The sequence below is a fragment of the Purpureocillium lilacinum genome (assembly GCF_023168085.1).
Source record: "Purpureocillium lilacinum CBS 284.36 DNA, scaffold_3, whole genome shotgun sequence".
Classification (NCBI taxonomy): Eukaryota; Fungi; Ascomycota; class Sordariomycetes; order Hypocreales; family Ophiocordycipitaceae; genus Purpureocillium; species Purpureocillium lilacinum.
Genome location: NW_027072113.1, coordinates 4,577,257 through 4,591,569, shown reverse-complemented (window position 1 = coordinate 4,591,569; position 14,313 = coordinate 4,577,257). Strand labels below are relative to the sequence as shown.

Genomic DNA, 14,313 nt, shown 5'->3' with positions numbered 1-14,313 from the left:
ATAATGCGATACGAGTCCTCCCATGCAGGCAGGCTGGCAGGCATCAGGCTCGTTCCTTTGTACGGATGCTTCGCCCGGAGTGAGGCCAGAGAGACGGGGGAGAAGCACGGCCAAAAACAGACGCAGAAGCGCGGCATACCCGTCCGCAGCCAGTCAAGTCAGGCGGGGGGCGGCGAGCGAGGAATGCGGATTCCAAGGACCAACAATGGCCAGACGCAGCGGCGGAGAGCATGGCAAACAATGGATCGAGGCTAAAAGGTGCAGAGAGTGCGAACCTCAGGCACAGCAGCGACCGACCACGGCGCCTTCGCTGCGCGGTACCTGCGGTGCCGCCGTTGCTTGGCGGCGCTAGCATGTACCGGCCATCTCGTAACGCGTACCACGCTAAATCTCGGCGGGCTAATCTCGCATCAGACCGCTGGCGCCGGCCAATCTTCAGATGCGCGCACGGCTTGTTTTCCCCCTGCTCAGGTTGTTGTGTTTTTTTCTGGTCCTGGGATCTGACAGTCAGTCAGTGTGTCTGCTCCTTTCGGCGGCTGCCGTGCCCTGCCCCTCTCGCTGCAAAAAGACACGAGAAAGGAGAGGGGAGCGGCAGCAGCAGCCGCGGCCACAGTCCGCCAGCGGAAAACGTACAATGATCCACTGCCAAATGCTACTGTACCTGCCCACGCACGGCACAATGGGCACCTCATGCCATCTCACGGCGAGCTCCTCCAGGGCTCGTACCGCCGCCGCCGCCGCCGCCAGCTGCCAGGTGTGGCCGGCAGCCCGCCGTGCCTGGCGTCTGGCCCGCCCACCCACCACAGCTCAGGCTGGGAGGCGCACGCCCTCCACACCACCCATACCACACACGCCCCCCCTTTCTCCTTTCCACCCACACTCCGCAGTCCACTTCTTCCAACTTCCCACGTCGGCTTCGTACCCACGTCCACGGCCACCCCCTGCAGAGGCGTTCTCACGGCCCTGCCGTCCGTTCCCCGTCGACATGTCTGCTGCCCCTTCCCTGGCACGATGGATGGACTGGACCGATGGACGGATGGGTCGTCGCTCACCACCCCCCCCTGGGCCATGGGTCTGTCCGTGTCGTGTGGACTCTCCCGCCGCCGCGTGCGCGAACCGACTGTGCAGGCATCCTTGGTATAAAGCTCCTCGCCTCCTGGCCCCCTCTCTGGACTTCTCTTCCTTTCCCCCTTCACCCACACACCACACTCGCTTCAGCATCCGCTACCTGACTTTCAGTCAATTACATTCGTTAATACAACAACCTAATCAGCTACTCGCCGAGTAACCTCTTAATACCGACAAGATGAAGTTCACCGCTGCCGTCGTCCTCGCCGCCGCTGCTGGCGCCTCTGCCCACTACAAGGGCAACGCCACGGTCGTCACCGAGGTCGTTGACGTGTACACCACCTACTGCCCGGCTCCCACCGAGATCACCCACGGCACCAAGACGTACACTGTCACCGAGGTACGATTTCGCGACTCCCACGAGGCGGCGGTCGATCTGGGGTGGTGTTGGGGACGCATCAGGCGCGGGATCGTCGCGACGAGCCGCGCCTCTCGACATCTCCTGATGCAGCACGACAAACACCACTCCTCGATCAACCGCCAGCCTCGCGCCGCCTTGACAGACACCGAATGCTAACTGTCGCCCTCTCTAGCCCACCACTCTGACCATCACCGACTGCCCTTGCACCATCACCAAGCCGGTCATCACCACCTCCTCTGTTGCCTGCAACACCTGGTAAGTCGCTCAACCCCCGATCAAGTCAAGTTATCTCGCAGCTAACGCCTGCAACAGCGGTGGCTACACCAACAGCACCGCCCCCACTGGTGCTCCCTCCACTGCCGTCCCTCCCCCGGTCGGCACTGGCAGCGTCACCCCCGTTGTCCCTCCCACTGCCGTCCCCACCGCTGGTGCTGGCAAGGCCGCCGCCCTCACCGGCGCTGGCCTGGCCGGTATCGTCGGTCTTGCCGCTTTCGTCCTGTAAATCAACCAACTATCACGCCTCGCGATCCACGCCTCACCTACGATTTCTTTTGTTCGATAAATACCTGAGTCGTGGGAGCCTTGTCCAGATATGAGCTGGAAGAGCGTTGTGGGAGAGTTGAACCCGTTGGTTTACGCACAGGGGATGAAACGGTTTGCTTCGGATGTATAGACTTTGGGATACGAACATACGCGACCTGGAGATCCGGAGACCGATGGTCCTTTTTTCATTTGTCGACGGTCGAAAGGGGAAAACACTCAGGTCCGACAAGACTTGTGTGTGTGGTCTTTATATTCGGCGCTGGGAAATATAATGTGCCTCACTTTTCTGCAACCGGCATTCGGGTTCGTCCTGTCACCAGCTTTCGAGCTCTGCCTCGCAGTCGCCCTGCCCTGCCCGACAAGTACCTAGAAAAGAGAAGCACTTCCCACTCCGACTATTCGCGACGACACTCCTCGCGGTCTGTCAGTCACCTTCTTTTCGTGCCCCGGCTCCATCTGCGGTGCTGCACAAGCACGGAGCAGACGCGGGGACTGGTCTTGGTTGTCGGACGTGTTTATGGTCTCTGGTCAAGGCACAGACAGTGTTTGACAGTGCTCTCCTGTATGTAGCAGCTACTACTACGTGCAGACGAGCAGAGACAAGCATTGCCGGGAGATCAGTTTTGGTCCGGCGTTTGTAAAACCATGATGCCTAGCGCGTGCGTGCTTGTGTACATAGTCGAATGTGATGACGGTGTAATATGTTCTGCCTCTGCAAGCGTGTGACTTTGTTGTTTCCGATACAGTGGGAGTGCACCCCGCCTTGCCCGCATAACACAGCACGTCTAGAATTACGGGATGCGAGGAGCGACAAGACTTGTCTTGCCTGCGTATCAGGTTGCCTGCATTGGCCCAAGCTTCACGACATGCGCGCGCGTACCAACACGGTTCAGCGGTTCATGTTGCTTTCGCAGATCCCGCCGATTGATGACGCGAGCGTGAGGGCGATCGCGCACGTCTCTTCTTTTGACTCGGCCGTACAGACGTATCAGACGGGGCAAATATACGGTCGGAGTGCTACATGACAGGTGGGCGGGGCCTGGCCCAGGGACGCAAGGGCAGACGGAATAACAACAGCAGCAGCAGCAGCCAGCGGCAGCAAGACGCACGCGCCCATCCATCCATGAGCAAGCAACTCGACGCGAGATGGGGGGGTTCTGGACGAAGTGGCAGGGGGGGCTGAGGTCGTGCACGAGAAGGTGTGTGCACCCGTCTGATGGGCCTGACGCGATGTTAGATGGAAGGGGAGGGCGGAGGGGGGGTCTTCGCCTCGCCTCGGGCAAGCGAGATTTGGCCGCGGGCTTGTCCTGAAGCATAGCGAGAGGCGTAGAGAAAAAAAAAAGGGAGGCGGCGGCGGCGGCGGGGATGGGTCGGTTCCACGGGTCTGCCTCCCTTGAAGTCCCTTGACGTTTGATTCCGGATTTTTTTAACTTTCAGCGAGAGGCGGGGCGGTCACTCGTGAATGTTATAGGAGCCAGCCGAGGCCGGGCAGGGTGCGGTTCTGTACGAGGGGCGCACTCGTACGAAGCGGCCGGCGGGTGGACGACGGGGACAGATCCGGGTGGGTTTTTGGCAAAGGGAGGAATGACGAGGCGAGGTTGTGTGCACACAGGCGCTTACTTTGGTGGTGGCGGTATTGCCCTGACGGACGAACGGCCGTACATGCACTTTGTAGGATGTACGCTCTCGCTGCTTGCGTACGTACGTACGTACGTACGTCGGCAGCGATATGCCGAGGAGCGCGTCAGATTTAGCTTTCAGGGCCGTTCGTTGTGCTTGTGTTTTTCTGTTTCGATGCGGCGGCGGTAGCGCGTGGTGGGCGGGAGCTAGCTAGCCAGAACCGTGTCCGCGAGACATGCGACGAACGAACGAACAATGGGTGGTGGAGGGGGTGAGCATTCCAAAGTGAAGGTGAAAGTGAGTGCCGGCCGGCCGGCTGGCTGGCCCAGCCGCAGCGGGGGGGATCAAGGGAGGAGAGAGAGAGAGAGCTTGGACGGAGAACCGACGCATCGGGTGCGATAACGGTACGAGTACGTACAGTGGTACATGACAGTGCTGCTGGTTGTGCGAAGTATGCAAGGGCGTTGAGCGTCTACGCTTGCGCTTGCGCTTGCAGGTACGGACTTGTACGGGGTCCTTGTGGGGAGGGTGGCGCCGTGGGCGTTGGTGTTTCGTTTCGTCTTGACTCGTGAGATGGCGGCTGCGTGGTGCTGGTTGTGATGCTAGTTCGGGATGCTTGCAGTTGAAGTGACCTACCCTGGATATGTCGTTTGACAACTTTGTGCATGGCTTGACAACTGTTACCTTGGGCTCCCCATCCCATGGTGGTACAGTATCGATATTTACATGAAGAGGCATGTTCACTTGCTGAATCTTTATTTCTTGACTTTTGTCCAAATACCTGGAGATCTCATAGGATGTGGCGAGGTCAATTATCCAGACAAACCTCAACGAATGCAAAACACCCCGACTTGCCATGGGTTAAGACATGTGCTAACGAGGCCAAAATTATACCCAGAACTATATCTGAGGAATACTAAGACAGAAAAAGTCGAGTTCGATGGGCCCGTGCAAGGATAATTAGTTTTGGTACCTACACCTCGCACGTCGACTGCCGCAGCATGGGGGAAACACAGCCACCCTTCCACCGACACCGTGACATAGTTGCAGACATGGGAAGCTAGACATACTGTATCTAGCTGTGCGTATTGATGCGATGAATTTCTGAAGTTGCAGGAACGTCTGCCAGGCAGGGTATGGCTCGTGGTGACGTCCAGTTGTGTCATCGTCGTTGACCCTCTTCGTAGCGTGACTGACCAGAAACCACCTTGCTTCAAATCCACAGCGACCCTACCACCTATATACGAAAACAGCAGCGGCTTACACACTCCCTGCAATTTGCTTCTGATAATTCCCATTATCGACCGCCAGCTGCGCATCCCACAGCATCACGCCCCCATAGTTCCCCAACCCCATCCCCTTGACGCTCTGGACAGACGCGACCAGCGTGTTCGCGTCCACATAGCCCGCCGTGTCCCCGGCGTCGTCGTCGCCGCTGGCCAGCGCCCCGATGAAGAGCTGCGCTCCGCCGATGCCCCCGGCCCAGTTCGCGACGGCCTCCGCGAAGCTGCGCTGCGCGACGCTCGACTGCCCGCAGCCGTAGAACTGCACCCACACGAGGTCCGCCTGGCGGTATACGTCGAGCCACTGCGAGGCTTCGCGGAAGGAGCAGCGCGGCGCGGCGGAGAGGTAGTACGCCTTGCTGCTGTCGGAGCTGTAGTGCGAGCGGAGACGTCGGATCATGGCGAGATAGCCTGTGTGGTCGCTCGATTCGTTGTCTGTGCAGTGTTAGTTTAGACCGTGGCACATTGCAGTGTCCGGTTGGGAGGTCATACCAAGATCAATGCCATCAAGCTTGACGTCGCCAAACGGCCGAAGTGCACTGTCCCCTCCGAGGAACAGGTTCCACAGCGTGTCTGCCATCTGCTCGCCCTGCGCGTCACTGTCGAGCGTCACATCAGCGTAGCTGTTGGCTCCGCCGAGGGAGAGAAAGAGAAGCTTGCCAGCAGACTGACACGCCTTCATCGCAGAGATCAACGATGAGCCGTCCTGCAGGCCGGTCGCTCCAGCCTCGCGTTGCGCAGTGGAAGGGCCCCCGAGGTCGCCAATTGAGGTGGCGGGATAGCCGCCGGCGCTGAAGAAGTAGTTGAGGAATGCCAGGTTGACGATGTTATAGGAGCTATCGCTGCAGACGTCGTCGAGGGTGGTGCTACCGGATTCCGAGCCCCAGTAGACGGCCAGCCGGCCAGGTCCGGGGGCGCGAGTCTCGCCCTCGAGGGCGTAGCATGGAGCCAGGACGCTCCAGACGCCGGTAGCGATCAGGGCAGCTTGGAAGAGCATTTTTACGTATTGAAGTGAGGATGAGTCGATTCACAATATGATGAAACGGGGCATGAAGATCCATGGAGAATCATAAACGCAGGACACGATCAATACCTTTGCACATAAGTCCACACCCCCTCCCTCGATGGTCTTGGCAGGACGCCCTCGACTGTATGGTATGCGGTAGAGTGCGCCAGTATCGAAGCCACACATGCGCCTGTATTATCCACGTCCCATGGCCTTGGCTTTATGGCCTCCGGGTAGAAGCTTCTTCAACTTAAGACGTGATGGAGTGGGCGTCTTGACGGGGCAGACGGTGAGTCTCATGTCCCGAAGATGTCGGCCTTTAGAAGATGCAGACGCATATGTGACTGCTTGAATTACCGGTTTCCTTGATGAACATCCAGCTACCATAACCTCACAGCAGCCGATCCAGGTGTTTCCTGTAAAGGCAGCCAGTGAGTGGTGGCTATTGCATTACAAGGAGGACCTCTCAGGGGTTGCCTGCGTCGCACGGACGTCTAACATGTATGGGGGCTCCGACCCCTAGTCCCCATTGTTTTGTTTTCAGTAGTCGCCTGCCTCGTTGGAAGCTGAGATGCGAGGCTTGCCCACGGCTTGTCTGGACGTATTCGTCGCGCTTTGCTCCTGGGTGTAAACAGCGCTCGCGGTTCAGCCGGCGACACCATACAGCCCAGCTCTATCGAAGTCTGAACTGTGGAGTCGACAGTCAGCCACGGGCTTTGATGCCACGGCAAGGCAGCCTTTGCGGGCACCTGGACTGCTGTTGAGGCTCGAGGCCGTCGGCTTCTGGAAAAATGTTCAGTGGTACGTAGTGTGAATCTTGGATGGATGCAGTGAGGCATGGAATTAAGACGGTTTACATCAATCACCTGATGCGGGCTCCATGTTGTCACACACACCAGACATCCACACATTGGCATTAACTTAATAAACAATTATGGTTCCTGGATGGACGGGCTTCCACGTCGCTAGCCAAAACCCCCTTTGTCTCAACTGCATTGCCGTGCCCTTTGGTCCAGGACTGCAAGCCGGGCGTCGGCTTCGGGCGTCGGCCTGGGTCGGCATTTGTGATTGATGGCCCCCCCGGGGAAACGGAAAGACGGGAGATGCGGGGTCCCCGCCCTGGAGTGAACTTTGCGACGAACACTGGACCCTGGCCACGGGGAGGGACAAGCTCTGCCGTTGTTGGGGAAAGCTCCACCAGAGCTCTGCCGCGTCCCAATTCCTCACTCTCAGTGCCACAGCTCTGACCTCACTCACACCTCTCTCTCACCGACGCCACGTGCATAACCGAGGATAAGCTCATCGCGAGCCTCCCTGACATCGACGCGGCCCTCGTCTCATAAATACCCTCATATACACCCGGAGCGCAGAGGTCCCTTTTAGATCAGTGACCAAGTGAACTGAGCGTTGAGCGCCCCTCTGGTCTACGCCACTCATTCAACTGCCCGCGCTCTGAGGGTTCGCCGCACATTTACCACCATGCCGCACATACAAGACGACGTCCTGCGCCTCAGCCTGGACAAGCCCGAGCAGTTCTGGGCGCACCAGGCGGGGCATCTCTCGTGGCACACCAAGCCGACGGCCACGTTGCACCGCACGAAGCGCACGCTTGCCGGCGGCAGCGGCGTCACCCACGACAGCTGGGAGTGGTTCCCCGGCGGCGAGATCTCGACCTGCTACAACTGCCTGGACCGCCATGTCGAGGCCGGCAATGGCGACGAGGTGGCCGTCTTTTACGACAGCCCCGTGACCGGCACCAAGGAACGTTACACCTACAGCCAACTGCTCGATGAGGTTGAGGTCCTGGCGGGGGCGTTGAGGGAACAGGGCGTGCGCAAAGGCGACGTCGTCATGTTGTACAGTGAGTTGGATTGCTCTTCTCTATCACACATAGTGAATATTGTCGATGACGAACTAACCACGCTCGACCACCAACAGTGCCCATGATCCCCGCCGCCGTCATGGGCATCCTCGCCGTCAACCGCCTCGGCGCCATCCACTCCATCGTCTTCGGCGGCTTCGCCCCCAACGCCCTCGCCCAGCGCATAGACGCCTGCCAGCCCGTCGCCCTGCTCACCGCGTCGTGCGGCATCGACGGCACCAAGCCGCCCATCGCCTACCGCCCGCTCGTCGAGGAGGCCATCTCCCTCGCCAAGCACAAGCCCCCGCGCACCATCATCTGGCAGCGCGACCAGATCCGCTGGAACCCCACCAACCGCAGCCAGGGCCAGGCGACATGGCAAAAGGTGGTCAAGAGCGCGAGGGCGAGGGGCGTCAGAGCGGGTTGCGTGCCCGTCAAGAGCAGCGACCCCGTGTACATCATCCACACGTCTGGCACGACGGGCGCTCCCAAGGGCGTGCTGAGGGATGCGGGAGGGCATGCCGTTGGCTTGCATCTTTCCATCAGCTACCTCTTCAACATCCACGGACCTGGGGATGTTGCCTTTACCGCGTCGGATATTGGCTGGGTCGTCGGGCATTCTTACATTGTCTACGCCCCGCTGCTGGCCGGCGCTGCCACCGTCTTATACGAAGGCAAGCCTGTGGGCACACCGGATGCGTCGGCGTTCTGGAGGGTCGTCGAGGAGTACAAGGTCAACATGATGTTCACGGCGCCCACGGCCCTGCGGGCCATCAAGCGAGACGACCCGGAGAACAAGTCTCTCTCACAGATTGGCGAGCGGGGCGGGCTGCGCTCACTCAAGGCCCTCTTCCTCGCCGGCGAGCGCTCCGAACCGACCCTCATCTCCATGTATCAAGAGCTCCTCACCAAGTATGGCGCCCCATCGGCGCATGTCATCGACAACTGGTGGTCAACCGAGGCCGGCTCGCCCATTACCGGCCGAGCCCTCGTTCCTCACGCCGGTCACGACCGCAAGACCACGGCCCGAGACCACCCGCCGCCTGCGCTCAAGCCCGGGAGCGCGGGCAAGGCGATGCCGGGCTTCGACATCCGGATCGTGGACGACGACGGGGCCGAGGTGGCTAAAGGAACCATGGGGAACATTGTTCTCGGCATGCCCCTCGCCCCGACTGGCTTCCGCACCCTCTGGGCAGACGAGGAGAGGTTCTACAAGAGCTACCTGAAGAGGTTCCGGGGCAAGTGGCTCGACACGGGTGATTCGGGTTGGATCGATGAGGACGGCTACGTCCACGTCATGAGCAGAAACGACGATGTGCTCAACGTGAGCGCCCATCGCCTGTCGAGTGGTGAGTACTCTTTCTCCCCTGGCGCAAGAAAAACAGCCATTTCTGACCACTGACCACGTACGCAGGCGGCATCGAGCAGGCCATCGCCTCGCACCCCCTCGTCGCCGAGTCCTGCGTCGTCGGCATCCCCGACGCCATCAAAGGCCAGCTCCCCTTCGCCTTCATCACCCTGTCGACGCCCGACCACCCCACGTCGGCGGTGCCCGACGGGCGCGTGGCCTCGGAGATCCAGGCCCTGGTGCGCAAGCAGGTCGGCGCCATCGCCTCACTGGGCGGCATCGTGCAGGGCAAGGGCATGATCCCCAAGACGCGGTCCGGCAAGACGCTGCGCCGCGTGCTGCGCGAGCTGGTCGACAACGCCGTCCACGGCGACTTTGACAAGCCCGTCGCCGTGCCGAGCACCGTCGAGGACGCGGGCGTCGTCGAGGTCGCGAGGGCGAAAGTCAGGGAGTACTTTGAGAAGCACGGGGCTAGGCACGGCGCGGTCGAGGAGAGGGCCAAGGCGAAGCTGTGAGTGTCGACGCGGCGGGCGCTCGTGAGAGGCTGGGTTGTAAATAGCAAGCAGAGTGGGCTGCCCGATTTGGATGCTCTTCAACGAGGGGGTGGTTGTTGTCCCGCTGAGCGGCGACGTCTGGTGGCAGCTGTTCGATATGAAGCCACACTAGGGTCCTCCCGAAACATTCTGTTTCGGTTCGTAAAAACACATAAAGTTTTATATTGCGTACGGGAATGTTTTGTTTCCAAGACCGTTTCCCTGCCAGGGGCACATCCCCCAGCCCCTGATGCCAGAGCAAGCCGGCCGAGGCGGCTGCATTTCTTCGGGCACAAGAAGGGCAGGGCAAATGGGCTCCAGACTCAGTAACACAAAAGGGTGGTACATGGCATTCCTCTCCGGTGCAGGCGAGCGCTGGAAGACTCAAGCCCCAAGCCATGCTTACCGCTCCTTCATCGCAACTCGCCGCGTCCTCCGCCCTCATATGTGCCCACCCATCACCGCCTTGCCGCCCTCCTTTGACGGCAACATATCTCCCACCAGGGCCCTTCAAGCTTCATCGTCTCCCATTCTCAGCCTCGCGCGGCGGGCGTGTTTCGGTCCCGCTGCTACGTCCCGGAGGCGGCGGGGTCTCTCTGCGCACACCCACGATTATCCGTGTTCTCATTGCTTTCGTGTTGTTAGGTGCCGAGGACGATCTGGCTTGTGCAGAGATGCCGGTTTGATGACGTGCGTTGTGAAACTCTTGGTGCGATCTCGCCACGAGACTTGTGCAGGGTTTTCCCGTCGGGAGGAGGGTTTCCCTATGCGTGTGTGACATTCCTTCTGTGTTTTCGTATTCCCCTTCACCTAGGTAGAAGAAGGGAATACATATCTCGCCGTGAGCTCACACTGCTCCCGAGTGCGCAAAATCCGAGAAAGAAGCTCCCGACGCTCTGAGCGTCTCGGACTCACGTGCCCCCGTCACGAATAAAATGGGCTGAATCAGGCTCCGGACAGAGCAGTTCCTTCAGTCTCCCGTATGGTCCCGTGAGCCCGTGAGAAAGTTGGGCGTCGGCGGCGGCGGCGGCGGTGCGAGCTTCACGCCCGGCGGTGAGGCTTTTGACCTGTCGCATCGAAAGGGGTGAGGGGAAAAGGGGGCTGTGAGACGTCGGTGAAGGGGATAGAGTGTCTTGGGCGACGGTGGCAGGACACACGGGGCCGGCGCGCTAGACTTTCGACTAGGCCCCGTGACCGCGAATCTATAACATCTCCCAAAGGGCACGGCTTTGACGGCTCGCGGTGAGACGAGCTCGGTGCGGAGAGGGGATTTTCATCGGGGCTTTAGATGCCCAACACGCGCTGGAGCCAGGCGCGCATAGATATTAGGAGATGGTGAGGATTTGAAAGACGATTTGCATGAGAATGAGTTAATTGACAGGAGCGGTGTGAACCGCGAGTTATCTATATGTGACAAAGGCGTGAGCCCCTCGATGTAAACCCAGAATGATTCCCCTAGGGACTACCAAAACACCGCCCGAAATGCATCGCGCGTGACATCTAGTCCCTCGTAGCCCAATAAACGCCTGACAAAGTACCATAGGAAGGCTGCCCAATCCGCCTTGACACTCCCTGAGTGAAACCTCCCCTCGCGATCCTGTCCCAACCAGCAACGCCTCCCACCTTCCCAAGTTCTCATCGTTAAGACCTTTGATTCTCGTTTGGTCATGGAGGCCGTCAGGCTCCGTTGCGAGGCCCCGCGGCGTCTCGTCCGGAAAACAGCCCGTAGACACTCGCCTGCGCCTGGGGCGCAATCTTCAACGTCGCAAAGCGCGCCTCGGGGAGCCTCTTCCCGGCCTTGATGCTCTCCAGGATCCTGCTGAAAGTCAGTCACGGCGACTCATTTTCATATATACGTGCCCATCCTCTTCTGCGCATGTGCCTCGTCGCATACGTGTGCATCCCACATTTGGAGGGATGATAGGAGGCATTCAAGGGGGAAGGGGGGGAAAGCTCACCACTCCACGCCGACATACTTGACGCCGCAGCCGGCGACGCGGCGAATCTCCCTCTCCAGCTTCCCGCCCGCCAGGCCGCCGCCGGCGCCGCGGCCCGCCGACGCCGGGCGGCCCAGGATGACGTGCGTGACGCGCCGGCGGCCGAGGTGCAGCGACATGGAGGCGCCGTGTTCGGCCAGGAGCTGCCGCAGCCGGTGGTCCGAGACGAGCGGGTAGGTGCTGCCGTTGACGTATGCGACCACGCCGGCGAGGATGCCTCCGCCGCCGCCGCTCTCCTTGAACGCGGGCGGGATGTCTCCGGTGCGGCTGTCCGTACCGGCATCCCCGGCCGTCTTCGTTGTCGTTGCCGGGATCGCCATTGCGGGCTGCTGCTGCCGCCGCCTGTCTCCGGCCGCACATGAAGCCGTGCTGCTGGTACTCGTAGCAGCGAGCACGCCGCGGCTCGTCTTCAAGCCGCCGCTGCCCTGCTGCTCCATGGCTTCCCGCATGAGGCCCGGCCGGGCCAGCATATCCGCCACGCTGCGCTGCTGCCCCTGGCCAAACGGCAGTTGCTGTCCCCCCGACGCACCTCCGGCTCCAACATCACCATCGCCACCGCTGCCCTCACCGCCGCCGCCGCCGCGGAACTGGGCATTGACCTTGCGCGTGCGCGCATCCCGCCACGACGTGCCCGGCCGGCGGTCGCCGCGCTGGTGGCCCGTCGACGAGGAGTTCCAGGGGTCGAAGGGCGCGGCGTGGACCGGGTTGGCGGCCTTGGGGAGGCTCGGATGCTGCGGCGCGGGCATGATGCCACCGCTGGCCTGGTGCGCTGCGATCGTTTGCCGCGAGGTTCTTCCCCTTATGTTCCCTCTTTACGCTCGATGTTCCGTGGATGCGTACGTAGACGGATTTATGTAGCGTGAACGGAGGCAGTCATGGATGCCGCCTGGCGAGGCATCGGACGGGCCGCGGGGGCGTATTGCGTGGCACGGCAGGCGGGCATGCGCTCTACCGCAGGCGAGGATGCGATTCCCGTCAGGAGCACACGGGCGAGTTGTGCGTGGTCGTTCCAAACGCGATGCCTCTCAGCACAGCCCGTTCACGGTTTTTCGTGAGGTTTTTGGAATTCGCGACTCACGGCCCGCCCTCCCACTGTTTTTGCGCGCGAACTAAAAAAACAACCCGACCTACATTGGCACGCCAACCCTCCCAACTAAAGCCTCCATCCCTTCAACACTGCTGCACTGCACTGCACTGCACTGCACTGACTGCCTAACGCGCCCGCGGTAGCCCATACATTCAGGTACAATGCGGCAGCAGAGGGTTTAAGCGCAGGCATGACGGCCTCAAGATGCACATGAAGGCACTATATGTAATGACTTGGGCACGTTCTTTCTTTGATAAGATATGGGTGTGAAGTTTATGGTGGAAGGGTTTTTTTTTGGGGGGGGGAGGCTTACGAGTGTCGCGAGGGTGATGACGGGAGTGGGATGTCGTTGATGATGGGTGATGATGGAGAGGCTGCAGTGCGCCACCTGTACCTCACCCATGCAGCAGCAGAAGGAGCAGCAGTGGCGGCCGCGGCCGCAGTGCAGTAGTAGCCCGCCCGCCGGACCGACGACAGGACAGCTCATCGACCCTAGGTACAGGGAGTCCCTACAGCGGGTGGGGGCATCGGTCAATGGACGACGTGGTGCCCAGGTAGGTGCCCAGGTGGTGCCGGGGGGGACCCTTGATGGGGGACGGGGCCGCTGTTCGGGCTGCGACAGCGCATCATCCACTAACGAAAACCTCTGCCCACTAATAAATCATCGAGGCAACCTGGCACCTCACCCTCTCCTCCATCATCATCAAACTCGCCCACCCGGAACCCACGATATCCGCCCGACTCGAATGTGATGATGAGCTGTTCACTTCCCTTCCCCCCCATCACTCTCACCACGCACGCACTCGCCGCTGGGTACGGGCCCTCGGGTGCCACTTTCCTTCCCCCTCCCCTCCCCGTCCCTTCCCTTCCCTTCGCTCCCCATCCCCCCTCCCTCCTCGTCATGGAACATCTAACCCGTAGCCCAGCCGCCCACCCATCCATCCATCTATCCATCCATCAATCCATCCACCCAATCCTCCATCAATTGTCCACACCACCTCTGTCCTCCGTCGTCGTCCCCTTCGCCGTCCCCGTCGTCAACGGCACCGACACACGACCGCACCGTACCGCAGCGCCCACTCCCCCCCCACCCTCTGCAACCTGCTCGTGCCGCATACATACACATAATTCCGACGCGGTCGTACACACGGGAGGAGGGAGGGTTCCTCTGCAGCGGCTGCAGCGCACAGTACCTACGCGCACAGGCAGGTACATGCATACATAGACAGGCAATATACATGCAAAGTAACGTGCGTACTATTCCTTACCGTGCTCCCCGTGTGTGTGTGGTGTGCGTGCATGCTCCATGTAGAGTGTACGTTATTACGGCCTGGGCAACGAACGTCCCATCACACACACACACATGCACCCTCCTCTCTTGACGCTCTCACGCACACACACACACACCCTGCTGCTGGATAATATCTAGCCAGACAGACTGGCAGGCTGGCGGGCAGGCGGACGGGCAGACAGAACAGACTTGCATTGCCTACCCGCGTCTCCACCCCAACGCACGCACGCACGCACGCACGCGCACCAAGCCGCC

General features: G+C 60.6%; 4 protein-coding genes across 4 annotated transcripts; 2 read left to right on the top strand and 2 right to left on the bottom strand.

Moving 5' to 3' along the window:
- Positions 1-1,306: 1,306 nt before the first annotated feature.
- On the top strand, positions 1,307-1,991 carry PLICBS_004966 (clock-controlled protein 6; the record flags this gene model as incomplete). The annotated part of the gene is made up of 3 exons (XM_018325638.2): positions 1,307-1,468; positions 1,662-1,744; positions 1,802-1,991. 3 exons carry the CDS (start codon positions 1,307-1,309, stop codon positions 1,989-1,991), a joined length of 435 nt encoding a protein of 144 aa, XP_018175390.1.
- A 2,921-nt stretch (positions 1,992-4,912) lies between these two features.
- PLICBS_004965 (uncharacterized protein) lies at positions 4,913-5,932 on the bottom strand (the record flags this gene model as incomplete). The annotated part of the gene is made up of 2 exons (XM_018325639.2): positions 4,913-5,370; positions 5,428-5,932. 2 exons carry the CDS (start codon positions 5,930-5,932, stop codon positions 4,913-4,915), a joined length of 963 nt encoding a protein of 320 aa, XP_018175391.2.
- A 1,488-nt stretch (positions 5,933-7,420) lies between these two features.
- Positions 7,421-9,665, top strand: PLICBS_004964 (uncharacterized protein; the record flags this gene model as incomplete). Its single annotated transcript, XM_018325640.2, has 3 exons — positions 7,421-7,802; positions 7,880-9,151; positions 9,217-9,665. The coding sequence occupies 3 exons, from the start codon at positions 7,421-7,423 to the stop codon at positions 9,663-9,665; spliced, it is 2,103 nt and encodes a 700-aa protein (XP_018175392.2).
- Positions 9,666-11,360: 1,695 nt separating this feature from the next.
- Positions 11,361-12,426, bottom strand: PLICBS_004963 (uncharacterized protein; the record flags this gene model as incomplete). The annotated part of the gene is made up of 2 exons (XM_018325641.2): positions 11,361-11,499; positions 11,642-12,426. 2 exons carry the CDS (start codon positions 12,424-12,426, stop codon positions 11,361-11,363), a joined length of 924 nt encoding a protein of 307 aa, XP_018175393.2.
- Between the last annotated feature and the right edge of the window lie 1,887 nt (positions 12,427-14,313).